Source organism: Macadamia integrifolia, chromosome 5, assembly GCF_013358625.1.
Source record: "Macadamia integrifolia cultivar HAES 741 chromosome 5, SCU_Mint_v3, whole genome shotgun sequence".
NCBI classification, from domain to species: Eukaryota; Viridiplantae; Streptophyta; class Magnoliopsida; order Proteales; family Proteaceae; genus Macadamia; species Macadamia integrifolia.
The window spans coordinates 44,207,615-44,228,367 of record NC_056561.1 but is presented as its reverse complement, the minus strand read 5'-3'; the positions used below and the strand labels follow the sequence as shown (position 1 = coordinate 44,228,367).

Sequence of the window (20,753 nt, the reverse complement as noted above, 5' to 3'; positions counted from 1 at the left end):
TCTCTCTCTCTCTCAAAAACTATTTTTTCTTTTGATTTTGTCTCACCCAATTTATAGAAAAAAAAAGGTGGGCAAGTTCGTAGCAACAATGATCATACATGGCTTCTCTTCTCTTTTCTCTCTCTCTCTCTCTCACACACACACACACAAAGTGGGGAGAGAATTTTATCTTGATTTTCTTGATAAATAGCACAATAATTTGGGAAAACTCTTTCATACAATAAGCAAGCCAACCACAACCTAAGGGAAAGAAAATGTTTTTTTTTTTTTTTGAAGAATATGATTTTTTTTCTCACATCTATCATTCACTCTCAAAAGTGAAGTGTGGACATGCTCACAAGGTGAGATTTGATCCTACCAACTAGCTTTTTTGGTTGCGCTAACTGACACCATGAATATGTAACCAAACTATTAGAGAAAATTTTAGAACTATATACTTTTTGGCACAGTATTCTAGTGGGACATAAGGGTCAGACACATGAGCAAAAAATGACACTTGTGCCCCTCCTAGGTACGCACATGCAACTGACACCATGAATATGTAACTAAACTATTAGAGAAAATTTTGGAACTTTATATTTTTTGGCACAAAGTATTCTGGTGGGACATAGGGGTGAGATTTGATATAATAAAAGCTAGCCGACCACAACCTAAGGGAAAGGAAATGATTTGTTTATTTATTTTTGTTTTTTTAAGAATATAATTTTTTTCTCACATCTATCATTCACTCTCAAAAGTGAAGTGTGGACATGCTCACAAGGTGAGATTTGATCCTACCAAGTTGCTTTGTCGGTTGCACTAACTGACACCATGAATATGTAACCAAACTATTAGAGAAAATTTTGGAACTAATATTTTTTTGCACAAAGTATTCTGGTGGGACATAAGGTTAGACACACAAGCACAAAATGACACTTGTGCCCCTCTATGGTATGCACATTCAAGTGACACGAATATGTAAATAAACTATTAGAGAAAATTTTGGAACTATATATTTTTTGGCACAAAGTATTCTGGTGGGACATAAGGGTCAGAAACACAAGCATAAAATGACACTTGTGCCCCTTTTAGGTATGCACATTTCTTTGTCCGGGCATGACCCCTATGTTCCACTCAAAATCATTTACCCATTATTCTTTAAGATAAATTATAGATCTAAACTTGCTTTTCCAGTTTGACATTACTTGTTTAAGGTACCCCTCCCTCATGGCTGGGCTGCCCCTTGGATTCAATTTTTCAATAATTATTATGCTAATGCCGTCATGCGCTTCAACCAAGCAAAGGATGAGCCCATGGAAAGTAAGCTGGTTGTATAGTACCGTTACATTAATGTACATTTATAGGTTTACTCAAATAGGGCCTTGAGCTTTAATGAAACCCTTACCTATTTGGGAGATGAATTAGTTAGATATCGGAGAATCATAATCTTTCTTAAGAACAATTTCTACGACAATAGATAAGGGACAGATTTGACATCGATAGTAATTGCAAACCCATGGAACAACCAAATTTTTACTGATCCTGATCAGAATCAAGTAGAACTGATCTGGACCCTAGTTAGTTTATTCGCGTTTAAAACAACGTCCCTTTTTTTGCCGTTTTAAACGCCGTTTGCCGAATTTTTCACAGAAAGTCGGTAAAAAACGAGAACGGGGTTATTTGAAGTTTTTTTGCCGTTTTAAATGCCGTACCATTTTTTTGACAGTAAAAAAACGGATTTTAAAAAATATAAACTTTTTAAAATAGAAACGTTTAAAACGGGACTATTTATTTTGATTGTTATCTAGGTATTTAGAGAATTATTATGCCAATTTATGTTTATATATTGCCCTTTTTTTGACACCGTATTATTTAAATATAAACGTTTAAAACACGTATCGTCCGTTTTTTATTTTTTCCCATTTTTATCGTATTTGACTGTATTTTTGATCGTCCCGTTCACATTTTGATCCGTTTAAAATATATTCGTACCGAACAATATTTTTTTACCGTTCCCGTTTTAACTTATAGAGATCTGGACACTAATTCCAAGATTTAAAACCCTAATCATAGCTAACTGCACCTTAGTGGTGGGTGGATCCCGAACGAAAGCAAATGTTGATTTGGGTCATGCTTGTAGGCCCCACCATCGTTCACACTCGTCTTCTTCGAATTTTACACGTGACTTTTTTCGGTGGGAACGTGCTTTTGTTAATGTTAGAGATTCCACTTTCGTATGCCCTAATATTCTTATTAAAAGAAAAAAGAAAAAACAGGGGGCATATTCTAGTGGCTAATACCGAGGAAAATGCTGAGATCTTTCTTTCTAGGTAGCTGGAGACGGCTGGACCTGGATTGAACGTCTCTGTTTCTCTGACCCTTTTCCCTCGTTCATGCTTCTTAAATCTTGACCACATTTTTTGGTGTCAGAATTGCGTGTCTTCGCACGACATGCATGTCCTAGACTTCGCTATTCGGGCGTCGTTTTTGAATAATTGAATTCCCGGTGGGCCTTCATCCCCTTAAGTATATGGAAAAAGATCTCTCATACCAAGCGTGTAGACTATGCCTCTCTGGTCTTCAGTTTCCTCGCATGATTTCTTGATTTCTTGATTTATTGATTTCTTCTGTCTTTGAATCTTCATAAGAGGATGATTCACTAAACCTATGTTTGGTATGCATTTAATCGTCCTAAAATATAATTTTTAGTCATATCAAACACAATCTAAGCAAACAACATGGAGATCACAATGAAGGAGAGGCATTGTTTGACAACGATCCGTGTCTGTTGTTTCTATGTTTTCTTGTTCCCAAAAATGAAGAAACAACCTAAAAAATGTGTTGATAAAGTTGTTATGTTTCACCTACTTTTAGAAATATAAATCAAAATTTATGTCTATTTACAATTTTATAAACTACTTTGACGAAACAAGTATGACTTGTTTCATTGTTTCTATAAACGAATTTGAAAAGAAACAAAAAAAATGTTATTGGGCCTGATTAATCTCTCAAATATTTAAACCTAAAAAGATGTAACCAAACCCTCTCTTCCTTTTAAAAATCCTATAATACTATTAGGTTTTTTAACGGCATTATGTCTACAAAAAACGTTTCGAGAAACAGGTTTATAATACTAAAAAATTATTTTTTATTTCTGAAAACTTAAAAAATCGTTTCTTTGTTGTTTCTAAACACATAAACAGCATAACCATTGTCAAACGATGCCTGAAATTGCCAATGTATCATACATAAGTGGTTCAAAGAACCTATTATTATATTATTATTAATTCTCTGAAAAATAAAATCTCTATAAGGGAAGATGATCTATCCTATTTTCTCAAAGTTCCTAACTGAGAGGAATATCCCTAAATTATTGGCATGGAAGGGTTCTTTGGGCAATTAGCATAGATAGTGTACTAACGAATATTGACAAAATAGCTTCTTATTAATGAAGGTAAGAGGTCATTTCATCAAAATGGTTTCTTATAATTAAGATAAAGAGATCATTTAATGTGTAAAAAACAAGAGAGAGAACAAGGATGCTACCCTAAGGCCTATGTAATAAAATGAGATAATATTCTTAGTAGAGCAATTTACTATCACTCTCCTATACTTTACCTATATTTACTAAAACTCTCTTATATTTTACTTTTTTATTGATACTCCCTTGCTCTTTTTAAATGCCCATATTACCCTTATTTTTTAATTGTAACCTATTACACATTTTTTTCAAATTGATTGAGTTTGAACCAAACCAGTAACAAGTTTTATCTCATCCAGTCATCAAGGATATTGTAAATTCAAAAAATGATAATTTTGGATATGATTTATATCTATATCGGTATCATATGTTCCAATCGGTTACCATACATTTTTTTTTTTTCTTTCTTAATCCTTAGATTGGCTGAGATTGATACAAATCTAATACCAATAAAAAAATAGATTGCTAAATTTATGATGATGGATGAGACAAAAAATAATAATAATAATAATAACAAATAAATAAATAATATTAATGATGATTGGATGAGATGAAATAAAAAATAATATCTTTAATGACACATCAACTATGTCAATATCCTTGTTGATTGGATGAAACAAAACTTGTAAGTGGTTTGGTTCAAATCATATTTTAAACCAATCAATATGAAAAAAGTGTAATAGGTTACAAGTGAAAATGAAGGGTAATTTGGGCATTTAAAAAGAGCAGGGGAGAAAGAGACGTAAAAATAAAAAAAAACAGAGGAGTATCAGTAAAAAAGTAAAATGTAAGCGAGTTTTAGTAAATATAGGCTAAGTATAGGGAAGTGATAGTAAATTCACCTTCTTAGTATTTAAATAATTTATTGATCAAGAGATTGTTGCATGGTTGTGTTCGTGCCCTTGCACTGGTGCAAGGATCAGCGAGAGCACATGTAGGGTTATCAACATGGGTAGATTTTTTTATTTCATCGAATGAGATAGTAATTTTAGAGTTTATATCAGGTTTTCATATGAGATCCATTATCTTACAATGATTGATCCACACATGATGAAATTAGGGGTGAAAGTTTGGCCTTGACAATCCGAACAGGGTTTGCCCCAAGTTTTTTGACCTTGAGGGCGGGTTAGGGTTGAAAAACCCCAACCCTGGGTCATGGTTGGGTTGGGTTAGGGTTGAGACCTCAACCCAGCCCAACCTGACTCAATCCAGTCCAAAATTTAACTTTGCATCTTTATAATAGAAATTAGAGCTCCAATAGGTATTTTATTTTCCTATAATTTTTAATATATGAGACATGAATGGAAAAAACATGTCAATCAAGCTTAATCCAACCATTATAAAAACCATGGTCCCAAACCAACCCATCTCTAATAGGGTCAATTAGGGTATAGTTGGGTTGGTATGAACCTGGCATGGTTGAGCCTAAACATGAACCCGATAGGATTGGGTTGGACATGGGTTGAATTTTGAGAACCTAGGGTTCGATTAGGGTTTTAAGAAATCCGGCCTTGTTTCACTCATAGATGAAATCCACTCAATATGGAAATCGATTGTAAAAAGAGAGAGATAAAATGAATTCCACGTATGGATTAAACAACTTATAAGTACAAAGACTTAACCTGGACTCGTAATTTTATGTGTCCCATTGTTCTTTTTTTAATAACCTTAAGAAAAATTTACCAAATATATATATATATATATGTAGAAAAGGTCCTCTAGACTACTACATACGCTAATACGTGTGAAAATCATCTGTAGCCGTCGCACTGGTGCAATGAGCATCAAGTGGTTGGAAACCCCATTGGGGTGCGTGTTCAGATACTCTTAATCATCCAAGGCTCACCACACCTCATCGCTTGCTGCAGAGGATGTAGACTCACGCTAATACTTCCATGTTCCTCCGATCCTCTCTCTCCTCCCCATTCGAAATGGCATTGCCGCCTAATGTGCGTCGATACCATTTTGACGAAAGTTATTTGTGCATCAACTTTGCCGTTCGCTTTGCGCCAGTGCCATACATCGCATATCGACCGTCCAGAAGCGGGAGAATTTTTCTGTGACAAATCAAACTCTACGCACGCGCGCGCGCGACACCCACTGTTTTCTTCTGTTTCCTTTTCATTTTTGTAGAATGGGGGTTTCTAATTACGCACGATGACTCATGAGTCGCTTTGACTGAAAAGTGAGAATATTAAATTAAACAAACAAAACGAAAAGGCGGAACCAGGCTTCCAGCCTCCGCGCACGCAGTTTACATATATTCTCTTTTGTGTTTTTCTCCTGTTCTTTGTCTTCCTAAAATTGCCGCCGCGCTCTCTTCCTGCCTCCTTCTCGCATTCCTTCATAGCTCAGACGAAGGCCAGGACTCCTGAAGGGAACGGAAGATAAGCTCCAACTCGTGTTCTTCCTTCGCTTTTCATACTCTGTTGTTTCGACCTTTGAGGTACTCCTTGAGCTTCTTCCAAGTTCCTAAGATTTTACGTTTCTCTTGTCTTTCAATATCTGTTTTCAACAATGAAGTCCGTTGTTCATGTATTGTGAATTTTTGTGGCTTTTGAGTGAATTTCCTCTTTGCTTCTGCAACCGAAATTTGTTTTCCCTCCTCATTTCTGCACATCCATACATAGTTTTCAATCTGGTAGTTTTAATTGCATTTAAGCTTTTTATTTATCTTCTTCTTCGTTTTTCTGATGAATTGCATACATTCGTTAATCGTAATCGTGTCGGACGTTTGATATCAGTTGTGGAATGTTCAGGCACCCTGCCTCCTGGTCGAAACAGAGTACGAACGTAATCTCGCCAGCAAATCTTACTTCTGGAGAGATCTTTGAAGTTTTCTGTTGGAACAGTGTCCTCCGGCTCTAGTTTCTTACTTTCGTTGCCGTTGATAAACCCTAGGTTTCTTCGTTCGTCGATTTAAACAGATCTGCGTGGTTATTGTAACATTGTTTACTGCTTATTGAACTGCTCGAACATGGCGGCATCATTGCATTGCGCTGGCGTTAGGACTCCCTGTGCGGAACTCAGAAGGAACTCCTCGCATTTCTTATCTATCTCATCATGTCGCCTTAAATCTGCGGCTTCCGTAGCTTCGACTTCGGAGCTTTTATGTACAAGGTTTGAAGGTGCGTGTAGAAGGAATGCTTTGAAAGTCAGTTGCGACGCAGGGTTAGCAGCTTTGATTGACAGGGAGTACACCGCGAAACCTTCTTCTGATGCAAATGCCGGGCAGCTGACGTGCGTCATGAAGTTTGGCGGCTCTTCAGTGGCCTCCGCTGAGAGAATGAAGGAGGTTGCCGAACTTATTCTCAGCTTTCCCGGAGAAAGGCCTGTCATTGTTCTCTCCGCAATGGGAAAGACAACTAACAAACTTTTACTGGTATGAAACGAGTCTCTTCTTGTAGCTGCTGCTTATTTTGTTTCTTGGAGGGGGGTTCATGATGAAATAAAATGGTTGGGTTTTAGGCCGGTGAAAAGGCTGTTAGTTGCGGTGTCTCTAATGTCTCTGAAATTGATGAGTTGAGATTTATAAAAGAACTTCATCTCAGGTATGAAATTCTCTTTGGATTCCCTTTCTGATTTTTGTGGCTTAACTCCTCCGCATCTTTACTTTCTTATGAGTTATTCTCACATTGAGTTTAAATGCTTCTCCTAGTTCAGAACGATTGATGAGCTTGGATTGGATGTATATACTATTTCTGGTGAGTACCTTTATTGCGTTCCGTGTTGGTTCTCCCTTTTCAGTTTACACATTAATCAATTCAGAGTTATATAGTTGTATAATATAATATGCTCTATTCTTTTGCTGCTTCAATTATTGCTATATTGCAATTGGCAGCAGGAGCTTGGTCTGGATGTTTATAATAATCTTGTTATGGTACATAAGTTTATGCTTGAGACAGGCCGTGTTTCTTTTGATGCTAGATTGCCTACATTTTGGTTCATGTGGATGGCTCTCACATGAAAGTCTTTAACTAACTATGTTTAGAAAACACCAGACAAAGAGTAGTTCTTTGAGATCACTATAAACCCTTTCTTTGACTCACGTCCTGTGAAAGTTCTCAGCCTCAGTTGTTACTCCTAGATAAAGTGTATGTTGCGGTGTTGCGTGGTTACTGACTAGCTATTACCCCCTCAATCAAGTTACTGATTTAATGTCATGGTGTCTTTAGAAACCATATTGAATCATTGAGAAGGGCATATGAAGATCTGATTTTTTCGAAAAGAAAAAGAGACCATACTTTTGTCCATCTAATTCAAAGATTCCTTCGTTTTTTAGTCTTCCCTCTTGCTGAATGCTGACAGAGTGGACGAGTTTTCTACCATCACATTTGGCATTAAGAGAATGATTAGGATTGATGGAAATTGTTATATTGTTATGGCTTAACTGTGAAGGCAGAAGCATATGTAAATAAAAGAAGCATTTGTTTACTTGAACCCTAGAATCCCACCTTTAGAGGCAATCCACAGGTGAACAGTAGGTTCTTAGTCATATTTAATAATTTAATAACAAATGCCCCTCAGGGACTCTGGCATTTGGCTGCATAAACTGCACTGTTCCCTGAGTAAGGACTGGTTCTCTCTCCCATTTCTCTTTCAGTCCCTCTAATGTTTTTCCTATACTTTTGCTCCAGTAAAATCACGAATGATTTTTGTTTGAGTTTTAAAATATGTTACCGCAAACGTACGGTATATTGTAGCAAACGGGTCAATCACAAGGAGATTAGTCACTCTATCTTACCTACTCTAAGTACGGCGAGAGTGAACAAGGGATGGTTGATTTTAGATTCTAGTCCTAGAACATGCATCTAAACGAAAGAAAACGACCTACACATTCAACCTCTAAACTAAACAGTTCTAATGCCGGATTATTTTAATTAGAGAAGTAAAATAAATGTTGAAAATAACAACTAAAAAAATAATCTGCAAATAATAAAACTAAACTAACAAATAAAGAACTGAAATAGAAAGCAAGTAAAGAAAAATTCTCAATACATCGGCCGAATTTTTGGGAGAGGTACTAGTGGAGGCATCACCTTCAATTATAGCACATATGTAAATAAGAACACAAGGAAAAGAAATAAAAGAAAAGCATAAAAATCCTAATTCCACTGCTTGTATTTAAAACTTGAATAAAAATCTTAATTCTACTAATAAACTTTGTCATACTTTGATTATATGTAAGCGGAATTGTAACTTGATTGATTTGGAGTGATGGTACTGGAACATAATTATTGATGAAGAACTTGCTCTCTTGAATTTGAAAACTCTTGATTCTTGTCACTTGAACTAATTCTTTCCTAGAATTAGAAAGTTTGAAAGCTAGAACTATGGCTTGCACTAATTAAATTAACTAAACTATGAACTAAATTAACAAAGTAAACTAATAATTAAACAAACTAACAATTAAAAACTGAATTGCATTATCATTAATCCCTTGAATAAAAGCTTGAAGAAACATAAGGAGAGATAGAAGAGAACTAAGCATAAACTAGAAAATAAACTAAGGAGAATAATCCTTTTAGGAGGGGGAGAAGGGGGCTTTTATAGGGCTTTAATCTTGCCTTATTCCTTCTACAAGTCTTCTTCAAGAAAAGAAAGAAAATAAAATAAAATTCAATCTTGGTAAAAATCCTCATTCTTTGAGATATTGTGTGAGGAAAGAGAGAAACTGTTTCCAAAATTAACAGATTCTATTCATTCCCTGCAATATTAACCAATATCTTGTAATCTTGACTAAATCAGAAAGGAATCTCTGCATAGCATCTTCAAGATTTTGTGAGGTGGCAAGGACAGAGAATAATCTTCAGGATTTTGTAGGAGAGAGGATGTCGTACCAATGAGTGGGCTGCCTTTGGACAAGTTAGTTCAAGCTTGGACTGGTTCTTGGTTCACTTTAAGCACTTTCTTTTGTAGAATTGGAAACTGCAAAAAAACAAGAAAAACAGAAGTAGTATTATCCAAAGTGGGGCAAAATGTACATTTATATCCCTAAGATTTCACACAGTGTTATTAGATTTGATGCCCAATTAATACCTAAGAATGGGCAGCAGTGCTTGTTTCTTGTAATTTCCAATGCTCAGAATGGCAATTAACCAGTCACTCTTGCCATGTTTGGATACAATTCTTTTATCAATTCTTGGCAAGAATTAGAATTGATGCGGTGGAAATAAGATGGCCATGCGGGCCCATCTCAAATGTGGGGCTTGCCTATCATGCCATGGTCAATGAGACCCTCATTGGAGTAAGAATCACTGCATGATTTTTGTGCATGCAGATGTGTTTCTTCAATTCTGGTCAAAATTGCAATTTAAGAATTGGTTAAATCAAGAGTTCTCAGAATTCGAATTGTGTCCAATCGTGACCTTTATATGGATAATTACATAGGTCTTCTGCAAATTAGTTTTATGCAGACTATGTAACGCAACCCCGGGTTTGAAACCCCAATTTTGGGATGCTATGGACCTACCAAAGTAGTGTATAGAAACTCAAAATGGCTTATTGTGAAATTCATGAATCTCTTCTTACATGAATGCCTTCTATTATTCTGTTTTTGTGATTGATTTGAGCCTCCTTGATCTGCTAAATATTAACAAAATTTATCTTTTCTGGTTGTGGATTGGAGTCCTTTAAACTAACTCTCTTTGGCCTTGGGCCCTTCACAACTGAGTATTTTTAGCCGGTTACCAAGTATAGTGGTTCCTTACTCCTGCCTCATGTTTTTCTATTTCCCTTGGAAAATTTGCAGATCACCTTGAAGAAATGGAGCAGCTTCTAAAGGGAATTGCTATGATGAAAGAGCTGACTCCCCGGACAAAGGACTATTTAGTTTCATTTGGAGAGTGCATGTCCACCAGGATTTTTTGTGCATATTTAAATAAAATTGGTGCTAAATCCCGCCAAGTATGTTCTTTCTCAGTTATTTGTCTCAAGACATATGCACTTAGATTAGTCTTTATGAAGTAACAGTTGAGTGAAGTGGGTTTTCTGCTGAATATTCACAATTTATGGTTTGGAATGCATCTATTGTTAAGTTATGGTGGACTCTACACAGAATCATTTGAAAGGATCATGAATACATTTTCAATTCACCCATTAATCAAACACTTTGCTCGGTGAATCAAAATGAAATGGATGTGTGTGAAACTTCAAATAGAGCCACTTACTCGGTTAATTAGAAAACAAAAAAAATTTGAATAGACAATAGACCTGCAATTTACCATACATGACTCAGTGTATTATGGTTGATTTTGGATATCTGGGTTGATATCCTAAGAAAACTATATGATACTCCACTGCATTTCATTAACTAACATGTTTCTAAAAGCCCGTCATGGGTTGTCGGGTTGAGTGATTAGGCATTTGGCATTGTCTCAAGAATCTCTCATAGAATATAGATAATTAACAGATGAGGAGCCAGTTAGTGATTGTGTGGATGGTATTACCTCCGAAGTGGATTGTTAACTTGTCTTAGGGACAACCCAACAATTAGGATGTTGGCGCCATTATAACACTCATAGTTCATCTCAAGGGATCAACTGTAGGCCTTGGAGATATTGTTTTCGTGTTGGAAGCCCGTGGTGGCAAAATTGTTGACATCTTTCCAATTTATTAGTTGGAAGAGACAAAGGCTAACATCCGGCCGAACTCATCAGGCAAACCCAGCTTGCTAAGTTGGTTTGCCACGCTATTATAAAGCAAGATGTAAGAAGTCTATTGGAAATTAGATGTTCAGGGTTCTTTTATCTTGAATTCACAATGTGAAGCTCTGTTTAGATCCATACATATTTCTTGTTCTTGGCCTACAATCTGGGTGAAGGGGATTTCTTTGATGGCCTTTTTTTTTTTTGTTGGTCAAGCGACCAATTGGGTAAATTTGAAGGAGTTTTGTCTTCCCAGATGCTTCCCATTTTGGATCAATGTCGAAGATGAGGTAGTGCTTCCTCCACTAAAATTTTCAATTGAGGTGTGGTCTAACGTAAAACTTCTTTTGCTTATGTGGGTCATGCCACAAAGAGTGGATAATCTTCTGGAAGGGTGTAAACTTGCCGTGCTTAGGCTAAAAAGGAGAAGATTTTGAGCTTAATTGAGGCAATAGGTGTTTGGAGTATAGTTGGCTACATGGCTGACCTCTGAATATCATCGTCTTCCAGGATATCATCTTGATGTCTTGGTAGAAGAACTCACCATAAAATATTTCTAGAAGAACTCACCATAAAATATTCTAACACGTGGATATTGGAGATATATGCACAAGGTGGACTAATATATTATTATAATGGTGATTTTACCATGGGTCCTTCAAACGTATCGTTGGGCTTACTTACCTCTTGCAGGGACTTCTTGTTTTATGTGTTTGACACAAGTGAGCAATTTGTGATTTAGGGGTATGGTTCCCACAATGGTACATGCCTAGAGAATAAGATCAATTAACAAATCAACCTAGGAAAGCAATGTGGGGGGAAGTAGGAGACAGAATAGCTGTTGTCTACTATGGAATAGGACAGCTGGAATAAGCATTAGTGTTGTTAGGTTCATTTAAGGGCTACTTTTGATGATTGAAGGAAGATGAAGGTACTGGTGAGGGGTTTTGAGAAGGAAAGGTTTCTAAAAAATTACGGGGCTGGTGAGTGGATTGTGTTATGATAGAGCAGTTAATAGAAAATCGAAAGGGAGTAATCCAATCAGGTATGGTTAGATTGCATTTAGAGTAGGCTTGAAGGTGTTGAGAGGGGTGTTATGAGGGAAACTATGGAGGAAATCGGGTAGTTTTAAGTGTTTTAGGAAAACAGAAAGAAGAATACTTCTACACTCATCAACTCAAACCACTGTGAATCCACATGGCCAGGCTGTTGTTAATGGTCGACATATGGTCTAATCCACTGAAGCCTTTGGTGATTTGTTGAGGCCCACTTGGAAATTGGCCCATTCTGGTTTTTTTTTTTCCAGGTTAGTTGCAATTACACTTTTCCCATTTCATGTTTTCAATTACTATTGGTTTTAGTAATGTGCTTGACAACTATGTTGTGTATTTTTTGCCATACTCCGACCCTACTTACATGACATAATTTTCTCTGCTATCATTGTCTTTTCAACACATAAGTCTGGCTTGTCCTTTGTTGTAAGATGTTGCCAATTGTATTGGTATCTAATTTTACAGTTGCACAATCTTTTGCAGTATGATGCATTTGATATTGGTTTTATAACGACAGACGACTTCACCAAAGCGGATATCTTGGAAGCAACTTATCCAGCTGTTGCTAAAAGGTTACATGATGATTGGAGTAGTGATCCTGCTATTCCTGTTGTTACTGGCTTCCTTGGAAAGGTTCTTGTGACTCAATGCTTGGTTTATATTCTACCACTCTTGATATTATTTACTCTCACCTATAAGAAGCTGAATTAGCTAGTTCTTATTTCATGATAGATATATTTTATTCTGATTGCAGGGATGGAAATCTTGTGCTGTGACTACCTTAGGTAGGGGAGGAAGTGATCTGACTGCCACAACCATTGGTAAAGCCTTGGGCTTGCGTGAGATTCAGGTCTAGTTCAGACTCTTCAGTGCAGTGGGATGCATGCTCACCAGGAGTTTGTGAATTTGCATTCATATGCACTTGCATGTTTCTACATGCTATTGTTGCCCCTTTTTTCTATTCCAAAATGAATTTTGACATTTGTGTCTAGTTCACAAAATTTGGTGGAAATTTAGTTGAAAATCCATTTTGAAGCTTTGAATATATTTTTTCTTGAACTTGCTTTCTCATACCTTTTATGATGATATTTCAAATGATGATATGTGATGGTATTTTTTCAATTGATAGCAGGTGTGGAAGGATGTAGATGGTGTTTTGACTTGTGATCCCAATATTTATACACATGCAAAGCCTGTGCCATATTTGACTTTTGATGAGGCAGCTGAACTTGCATATTTAGGGGCTCAGGTATGCTTGGATTGACAGATTCCTATTGCTTTTTATTGCATTGATTCGAGGAAGAATTGTCATAAGGGTATGCTTGCTTGTAAAAGTGAATGTAGTCAGTTTAGCCTGTTAAATCTTATTAACTTTTTTTTTTTTTGGGGGGGGGTGTGGAGGAGGAGGTTGGGAATATTGCTGCACTATGCCCTGGCAAAGTATACAATTCAAAACAAATGCATAGCCCTGTTTATGGATTTGGTTGAATTGTATTTGTTATCCAATGTAGGACTATTTAAAAAATGAGACGCCGCATACCTTTTTTGTTTTGTTTTGTTTTGTTTTTTTTTTCCCACTCTTTTGAATGCTTTCTCTCCCTGCATTCTAATGCATTAATGCCAATCCTGAGACACTTGACACTTTTAACATTTGGATAAACATTTTAATTGCTTAGCTAGAAATAAACTTCTAACATGAGTTGACTTTTTGACCATTTACCAAAGCTTTATTCACCTTGTTCCTAGGTTCTTTTGGACTAAAATTTGACACATGGAGGGTGGGCATACCTGGGCATGGCAAATAGGGTACATCCCTATGAGGTTTCCTGCATACCTCTCCCATCCCATCACATTTTAAATCTGTGTGGGTAATAGTTAGGCATATTGTTATGTGACCTGTTCCCAACTGTCGAGGATCCAGAAGTAACTTTTTCCTATATTCCTTTACTTTTTCAACCCCACTAGCATAACACCTTCATTGAACATTGTTGATGGGTTGGCTAATCCAACCCACTTTTTTATTCTATTCAGTTCAGGTTGGGCTGTCATTTCTTATATTCAGTGTGCAGCTACATGTGGTGCATTACACCTGGAGCTTCTTGGTTTCAATTTTACTTTTTCTTATTTGATCTCATAGAAGTGCCATCTGAGCAGTAGTTCGGGCTCATTGACTTGCTGACAAAAAAGTGTAAATAGATTCTATACCCCGTATGGGTTCTCATCCTTAAGCTCTCATTGTATCCCCACCTCCCAAGATAGAGCACACAAACACACACAAAAACAATGGGAAATGAAACTTTATCGACAGTTGAGCTATGCGAATGCACATTAGCTCTTCATTTCTTGGTACTTTAAATCCCTTATATAGAGTATGAAAAAAATCCCTTTTATAATTTGAAAAATGATTTCCTCGCCTACTGGTGATTCACCTGGTGAATTTCATGAGCAAAATTAAATATCTAGGGTTGTTTTCGTAATTAGACTTAGTCACTGCGTGACAGTGAATTTTCCTAAATATCCCTGGATACCTTTTGTTGCCATGTAATTTGATTGGGTTAGCTAGCTCACCAGCAGGTAATGTAATAAGTGACCTTATAATTTATCCCAAACTGTTCTTTGTTTTGTTTGAATTTTATTCATCCCAATATAGGCTTGAGAAATCATGATAGGCAGATTATTGTTTACATTTCCTGGATTACTGGACTTTGGGGCCAAGTATAGACTTGCTTGCCCCCCGTTGTTAGGTGACAGCTATACTTGTGGTGCATTACACCTGGAGCTACTTGGTTTCAATTTTACTTTTTCTTATTTGATCTCATAGAAGTGCCATCTGAGCAGTAGTTCGGGCTCATTGACTTGCTGACAAAAAAGTGTAAATAGATTCTATACCCCGTATGGGTTCTCATCCTTAAGCTCTCATTGTATCCCCACCTCCCAAGATAGAGCACACAAACACACACAAAAACAATGGGAAATGAAACTTTATCGACAGTTGAGCTATGCGAATGCACATTAGCTCTTCATTTCTTGGTACTTTAAATCCCTTATATAGAGTATGAAAAAAATCCCTTTTATAATTTGAAAAATGATTTCCTCGCCTACTGGTGATTCACCTGGTGAATTTCATGAGCAAAATTAAATATCTAGGGTTGTTTGCATAATTAGACTTAGTCACTGCGTGACAGTGAATTTTCCTAAATGTCCCTGGATACCTTTTGTTGCCATGTAATTTGATTGGGTTAGCTAGCTCACCAGCAGGTAATGTAATAAGTGACCTTATAATTTATCCCAAACTGTTCTTTGTTTTGTTTGAATTTTATTCATCCCAGTATAGGCTTGAGAAATCATGATAGGAAGATTATTGTTTACATTTCCTGGATTACTGGACTTTGGGGCCAAGTATAGACTTGCTTGCCCCCCGTTGTTAGGTGACAGCTATACTTGAGTTATAATGGTATTCCCTTAGGATTTGCATGGAAACTGACATAGTTTATGGATGGGTTGCATTTGCATCCAAGACAAAGAATCATTCAAGGAAGTTCAATTGTTTACCTTACTTTTGGGACTAATATGGGCATTTATGTGTTGGGCTTAAAATTGCTTCTCTTTAATGGGCCTAAATTTCCCAGCTCGCCTGCTTTTAGGCTTAGAAACCGATTGTACGGTTCATACCCATCCAATTTCTGTCTAGATTCCTTAGGTGGGTTGGTGATCAGACATCAAACCGACCATATGTGATCCCAGCACGTCCCATTCCATTCTGTTTTAGTGGGATCTGTGTGAGAGTAGAAAGTTTTTGTAATTACAACGAGAATGTACACTGGAATAGTTGGTAAGATGGTTTTATGGTTAGTTAAGTTACAAAAATAGTCTCCAAAAATAAAAAAGAAAAGAAAGTCCTAAACATTCTTTTTGTGCCTTTCCAGGTCTTGCATCCTCAGTCGATGAGACCAGCTAGGGAGGGTGATGTTCCAGTTAGGGTCAAGAATTCTTACAACGCTCAAGCTCCAGGTACCCTTATCACTAAATCAAGGGATATGAGTAAGGTTTGTTGATGCATACTTTTCACTGGTAATCACTAAAATAAAAATCATATGAACAAGCATTTAACTGTCGTTTTCCCAACTGCAGGCTGTACTTACTAGCATAGTGTTGAAACGGAATGTCACTATGTTGGATATAGTTAGCACCCACATGCTTGGCCAATTTGGCTTTCTCGCAAAGGTGAGAAACTTAGTTAATAAATCTATTTCTCAATCCCTTCCTGCTGCCTCAGTTGCTTCTATTATCTGTGTAGTCTAATGCAAGTTTCCTGTCTTTTTGCATTCAGGTCTTCTCTATCTTTGAAGATTTGGGGATATCTGTTGATGTTGTTGCTACTAGTGAAGTCAGTATTTCGTTGACTTTGGATCCATCAAAGCTTTGGAGCAGGGAACTAATTCAGCAGGCAAGTGTATGGACCTCTTCCCCTTTTCTATTTAAAATGCCCAACAAAAAAGAGGGCAATATTCTGCCATGTGCCAATAGATTTTTGCTGGCTGAAAATTAGAAGGAGAGAGTGGTATGGCCACTTGTGGAGCCTTTTTTGCCCCACCAACTAAGCGGTCATAAGGTAGATTCTGTGGCAGAACTAAATTTCTTTTCTAAGTAACTCGGCAAACCTGTGAATTGGTGATACAGAATATTTTCTTTGTTTGTAGCATTAAACTTTGAAATCATAGTTGCTTTTAGAATCAGATTATCTGTAGTTAAAAGGCATTGAGGAAGATGAATGCAAGGGAGGCCATTGGATCAAATGATTCCCAATTGAATTTGGAAATGCATGTGAGCAGTGTTTTAGACTATGATTTCAATATGTAACTCTTTGCATGGAACTGCTTTGTGGCAGTTATGGAAGTCCATGGAAATTGCTAGTAAGATGTTTACCAGTGGTTTCTCTTTCAGGAGTTACAACTTGTCTCTGTTTATGTCTCGGATTGGAACAAATTACTATAACTCATCCCCGCTTACGGATCAGTTGAAATTTTTCACAAATTTATTGGGAGTCTAGGTCTAGATAATCCATATACTTTCTTTGTAATTGTAATGTCTTTCCATTCATTGTTCCTAACCCCCCCCCCCCCCCCTTAATCAACCTTGCTTTGCTCAATGCAATATATCAAGGCCTTTGTCTGTCCTACACATCATAAGCATGTTTTATCAGCACTTACCACTAATTGAAAAGGGAGATTAATTAGTGTGACTAGGTAATTAGCATACTTTATGTGGTAGGATGTTGGGTCACGGGAAAGTGACTATATATACATAAAAGTAGTGAAAGGTGAGATGCTTGGATGGGTACTGGCAGGAATAGAATTGAAAGAGTTGGAAATGGAATTTTTACAACAAATTAGTGATAGCACCAAATACTGTTATCAAAGCATTACCTAATCCAAGAGACACCAAACACTGTTGTCAAAGCATTGACTAATCTAAGCGACCACCTAGGCATTTTAGGGTAGGCATGGACCAACTAATACTTAGGTGTGATTTGTTGACATCTTGACTCAAGTTTCTAGGCACTTTTTCATTTTGGGATTTTTTGGGGTTGTCAAGATTCTGTATCTCTTCTATGTTGACCATTCAGCCGCAAAACATGATTCTTATTGTTGACCATTTCTTTTGGCAGTCATTTTTAATACCCGTAATATTGCCTTTCTCCTTTGAAAAGTTGTGTTGAAGCAGTATAAGGATAAATGAAGGCAATCATTTAGTTGGGTTGAAGTTGGGCAAGAAGGTTATGTTCTAACACATGTTGTGGCCCTTAATAGAGGGGACAATAGGATATGAAGGGTTTGACTTACTGTCATGGGGCTGTTCAAGTTATGCGAGTGCTTAGTGTTGGGCTTACATTGTCTTTATTCTTTTGGAAATTGATTTACTCTGTTTTGCCAAGTCAGCTTATTTGGAACTGAATCTTATTTGCGTAGGAGCTTGACCATGTGGTGGAAGAGCTTGAAAAAATTGCAGTAGTGCATCTTCTTCAACACAGATCAATCATCTCTCTCATTGGGAATGTTCAAAGGTCTTCATTGATACTGGAGAAGGTGTGTTATTTTATTTATGAAGAGATCTTAATTTGCTGATCTGAAATGCACTGTATTTTCTTCTGCGTAAAGATTGGACAAATTGCAGAATCATTCATTCTTCCATATTTGACTGACAAAATGCATATTTCGGCAGGCATTTCGTGTTCTCAGAACCAATGGAGTCAATGTCCAGATGATCTCTCAAGGGGCATCTAAGGTCTCTCCTACATAAACTCTATCCCTCTCTCATGCTCCTCCTTCACAGGCACTGGTGCACACTACCTTATCTGCATCTGACACATTATATTTCTATTTAACTTGTGTCTGCTGACCAGGTAAACATTTCATTAATAGTGAATGACAGTGAAGCTGAAATATGTGTCAGGGCTCTTCACCAGACCTTTTTTGAGGGAGGTATTCTCTCTGAATTAGATTCAGGAAGTAGATCCAAAAATGGTTCTGCTGTGCCATTGTTGGATTGATATTCTTCATCATGTTTTATCTTCTATTTGATCAATCAATGCAGGTAGAACTCGATCTTCTTCTCTCTTTCAATTTTCCTTTTGTGAGAGAATAATCAATATTGGGCAATGTAAAATTTTAATTTCAAGGTTTAAGTTGAACAGACTCTAGAATGGTTTAGGGACTGATTTTTTTTTTTAGTACCTGTAGTTGATACTCTGGTTGTAGATCCACTATCCAACAAATTCTGTAACAGATAGCTTCAGTTTCTATTCTTAATTTCAATTTACCTCTCCCCTTTCTTGCCCTGGTGCACATCACATTGGTCGGGTATACTACAAGATTTTTTGCAGGTAAAAGTTCTAAACAAGCATGTGAGCACAACTGGTAATCATACTCATGACCTGTTACTTCACTTGTAGAATTTCGATTTACCTTTTACCTATCCCCTGTTCTATACTCTCTATCTTTTGTCAGTACATCACGTTGGGCATGTGCTAAAATGATCTTTTTGCAGATAAAAGTTCTGAACAAGCATGTGAGTGTAACTGGTAATTATTCATTCCTTAGTACATCAGGGTGGTTGAAATCATCATTTCCTTCTGCTTCCACCAAAAGGTTTCACAGGAAGAGGATAGTTTGTTGATTTATTCTTTGTGATTTGTGTGAATGCTATGGAAAAGGACGGAAAAAAACACGGCCAGTCTTATACTTTCATGTCTCATAGGAAACCTCACAGAAATTATGATCATCTAGTTGATCTTCCTGCTACTTTAGTTGTAGCTATGGGAAGCATGTACTGGACAATAGGTATCCATGTCCTTTCATAATTATATCGTAGTCTTTCAAAAATCAATTTTAGGTGTACCGGAGCTAGATGATTCAAGGTTTTTTTTAGGTCAGATCTGGATGGATCTTTGTAGGCCTACCTGAATCATACATAAAGATTCAATAAGGACTTTCCACCGACAAAAATTTCAACAAAGGAATCACCCGTTTCTCATATACTCCACAAGTTCAACAAGGACACTTATAATCCATATGGTTAAATTCTTAGTCAAGCCTTGAATGATTTTCCCACACAAAACATCCCACCTAGGGGAAACCACAAGGGATTGATTCGACCACATTTTCCACACATCTAAGGTTTCATATAATGATTCTAACCTAGATCTAGGGTCGATTCAAGGTTATGCTGAAGTGATCTAAGTGGCCAAGTCCATTGAGGACCGACATAAGGACAATTTCTCGGCCCAACAAGGAATGGGAAAGAGGCCCATGGTGTCCCTTACTCGTCAATAACAATAAAATTGCATAAATTAAAGAAACTTGGGAAACGAATAACGTATGGCCTAGTGAAGAACTATAAGAAATTAAGTTTGAAGAGTAGTATTTCCTTATATAATTATGGCAAACTTCACGGGCCTAGCTCACCAAGCCCATGGACTTAGGCCATTGGGCTAAGTAAGGTCCAAGTTCTAGAGTTTTCTACAAAGGTGTGGTAACAATATATATTTTATTGTAGATATTTGTAGAAGATATTCACAGGAGATATTGTGGGAGAGATGGATTTCATCATGGATCTAAGACAAATAAAAGATTTGGGGGAAGAATCATACCTTGCTTGTAAAAACCCCAAATCTTGAAACCCTTTTGCCCGAACTCAAATGCAGGTATGCCCCTAAGTGTTAAATGCCCCAACGGTTGTCTGAGTATGGTTTTGTGTGTTGCCCAAGTGAAGTGTGCCTATGTGTGCACATTGAGTGCCACTAAGTGTACACGTTGTCACGACCCCAGGGCCTGAAACTCTTGAAAATTACACAAAATCCCTTCAATTTTTAAAAATAAATTCTGAAAAATCCCCCCAACATTGAGAGCAAAAACTCATTTTATCAAAATCCATTGCTTGGCTTTCTAAGCTTTTTCCCACTCAAATCATGTTCTCTAACTTCTCTAATTGGTCTCTAAGTTTCCTTTCCTTCTCGGGTGGTTCATGTAGTTGGAATCCACACAGACACAGAATTGGGCGTCAGTAGTGAAAGCCTTCACTAAACAGTATCCCCAT

General features: G+C 36.9%; 1 protein-coding gene across 3 annotated transcripts; it reads left to right on the top strand.

The window, feature by feature from the left end:
* Nucleotides 1–5,681: 5,681 nt before the first annotated feature.
* Nucleotides 5,682–18,981, top strand: LOC122080393 (aspartokinase 2, chloroplastic-like). Of its 3 annotated transcripts, none has more exons than XM_042647348.1 (14): nucleotides 5,682–5,906; nucleotides 6,220–6,842; nucleotides 6,929–7,011; nucleotides 7,124–7,164; nucleotides 10,212–10,366; nucleotides 12,642–12,791; nucleotides 12,913–13,008; nucleotides 13,291–13,407; nucleotides 16,085–16,204; nucleotides 16,290–16,382; nucleotides 16,489–16,611; nucleotides 18,128–18,244; nucleotides 18,381–18,443; nucleotides 18,562–18,981. In XM_042647348.1, the coding sequence occupies exons 2-14, from the start codon at nucleotides 6,438–6,440 to the stop codon at nucleotides 18,706–18,708; spliced, it is 1,710 nt and encodes a 569-aa protein (XP_042503282.1). In that variant the 5' UTR covers nucleotides 5,682–5,906; nucleotides 6,220–6,437; the 3' UTR covers nucleotides 18,709–18,981. The 3 variants fall into 3 exon arrangements, with proteins under 3 accessions (XP_042503282.1, XP_042503283.1, XP_042503284.1); XM_042647349.1 differs by having other exon boundaries at nucleotides 6,205–6,842; XM_042647350.1 differs by having other exon boundaries at nucleotides 5,683–5,906; nucleotides 16,489–16,605.
* Nucleotides 18,982–20,753: the final 1,772 nt, after the last annotated feature.

Bases quoted from the DNA above. Each gene is read 5' to 3' on its own strand.
- LOC122080393 (XM_042647348.1), top strand. From the start codon at position 6,438: ATGGCGGCATCATTGCATTGCGCTGGCGTTAGGACTCCCTGTGCGGAA. The intron at 6,843-6,928 runs GTATGAAACGAG...GTTGGGTTTTAG, and splicing joins CAACTAACAAACTTTTACTG to GCCGGTGAAAAGGCTGTTAG. The intron at 7,012-7,123 runs GTATGAAATTCT...CTCCTAGTTCAG, and splicing joins ATAAAAGAACTTCATCTCAG to AACGATTGATGAGCTTGGAT.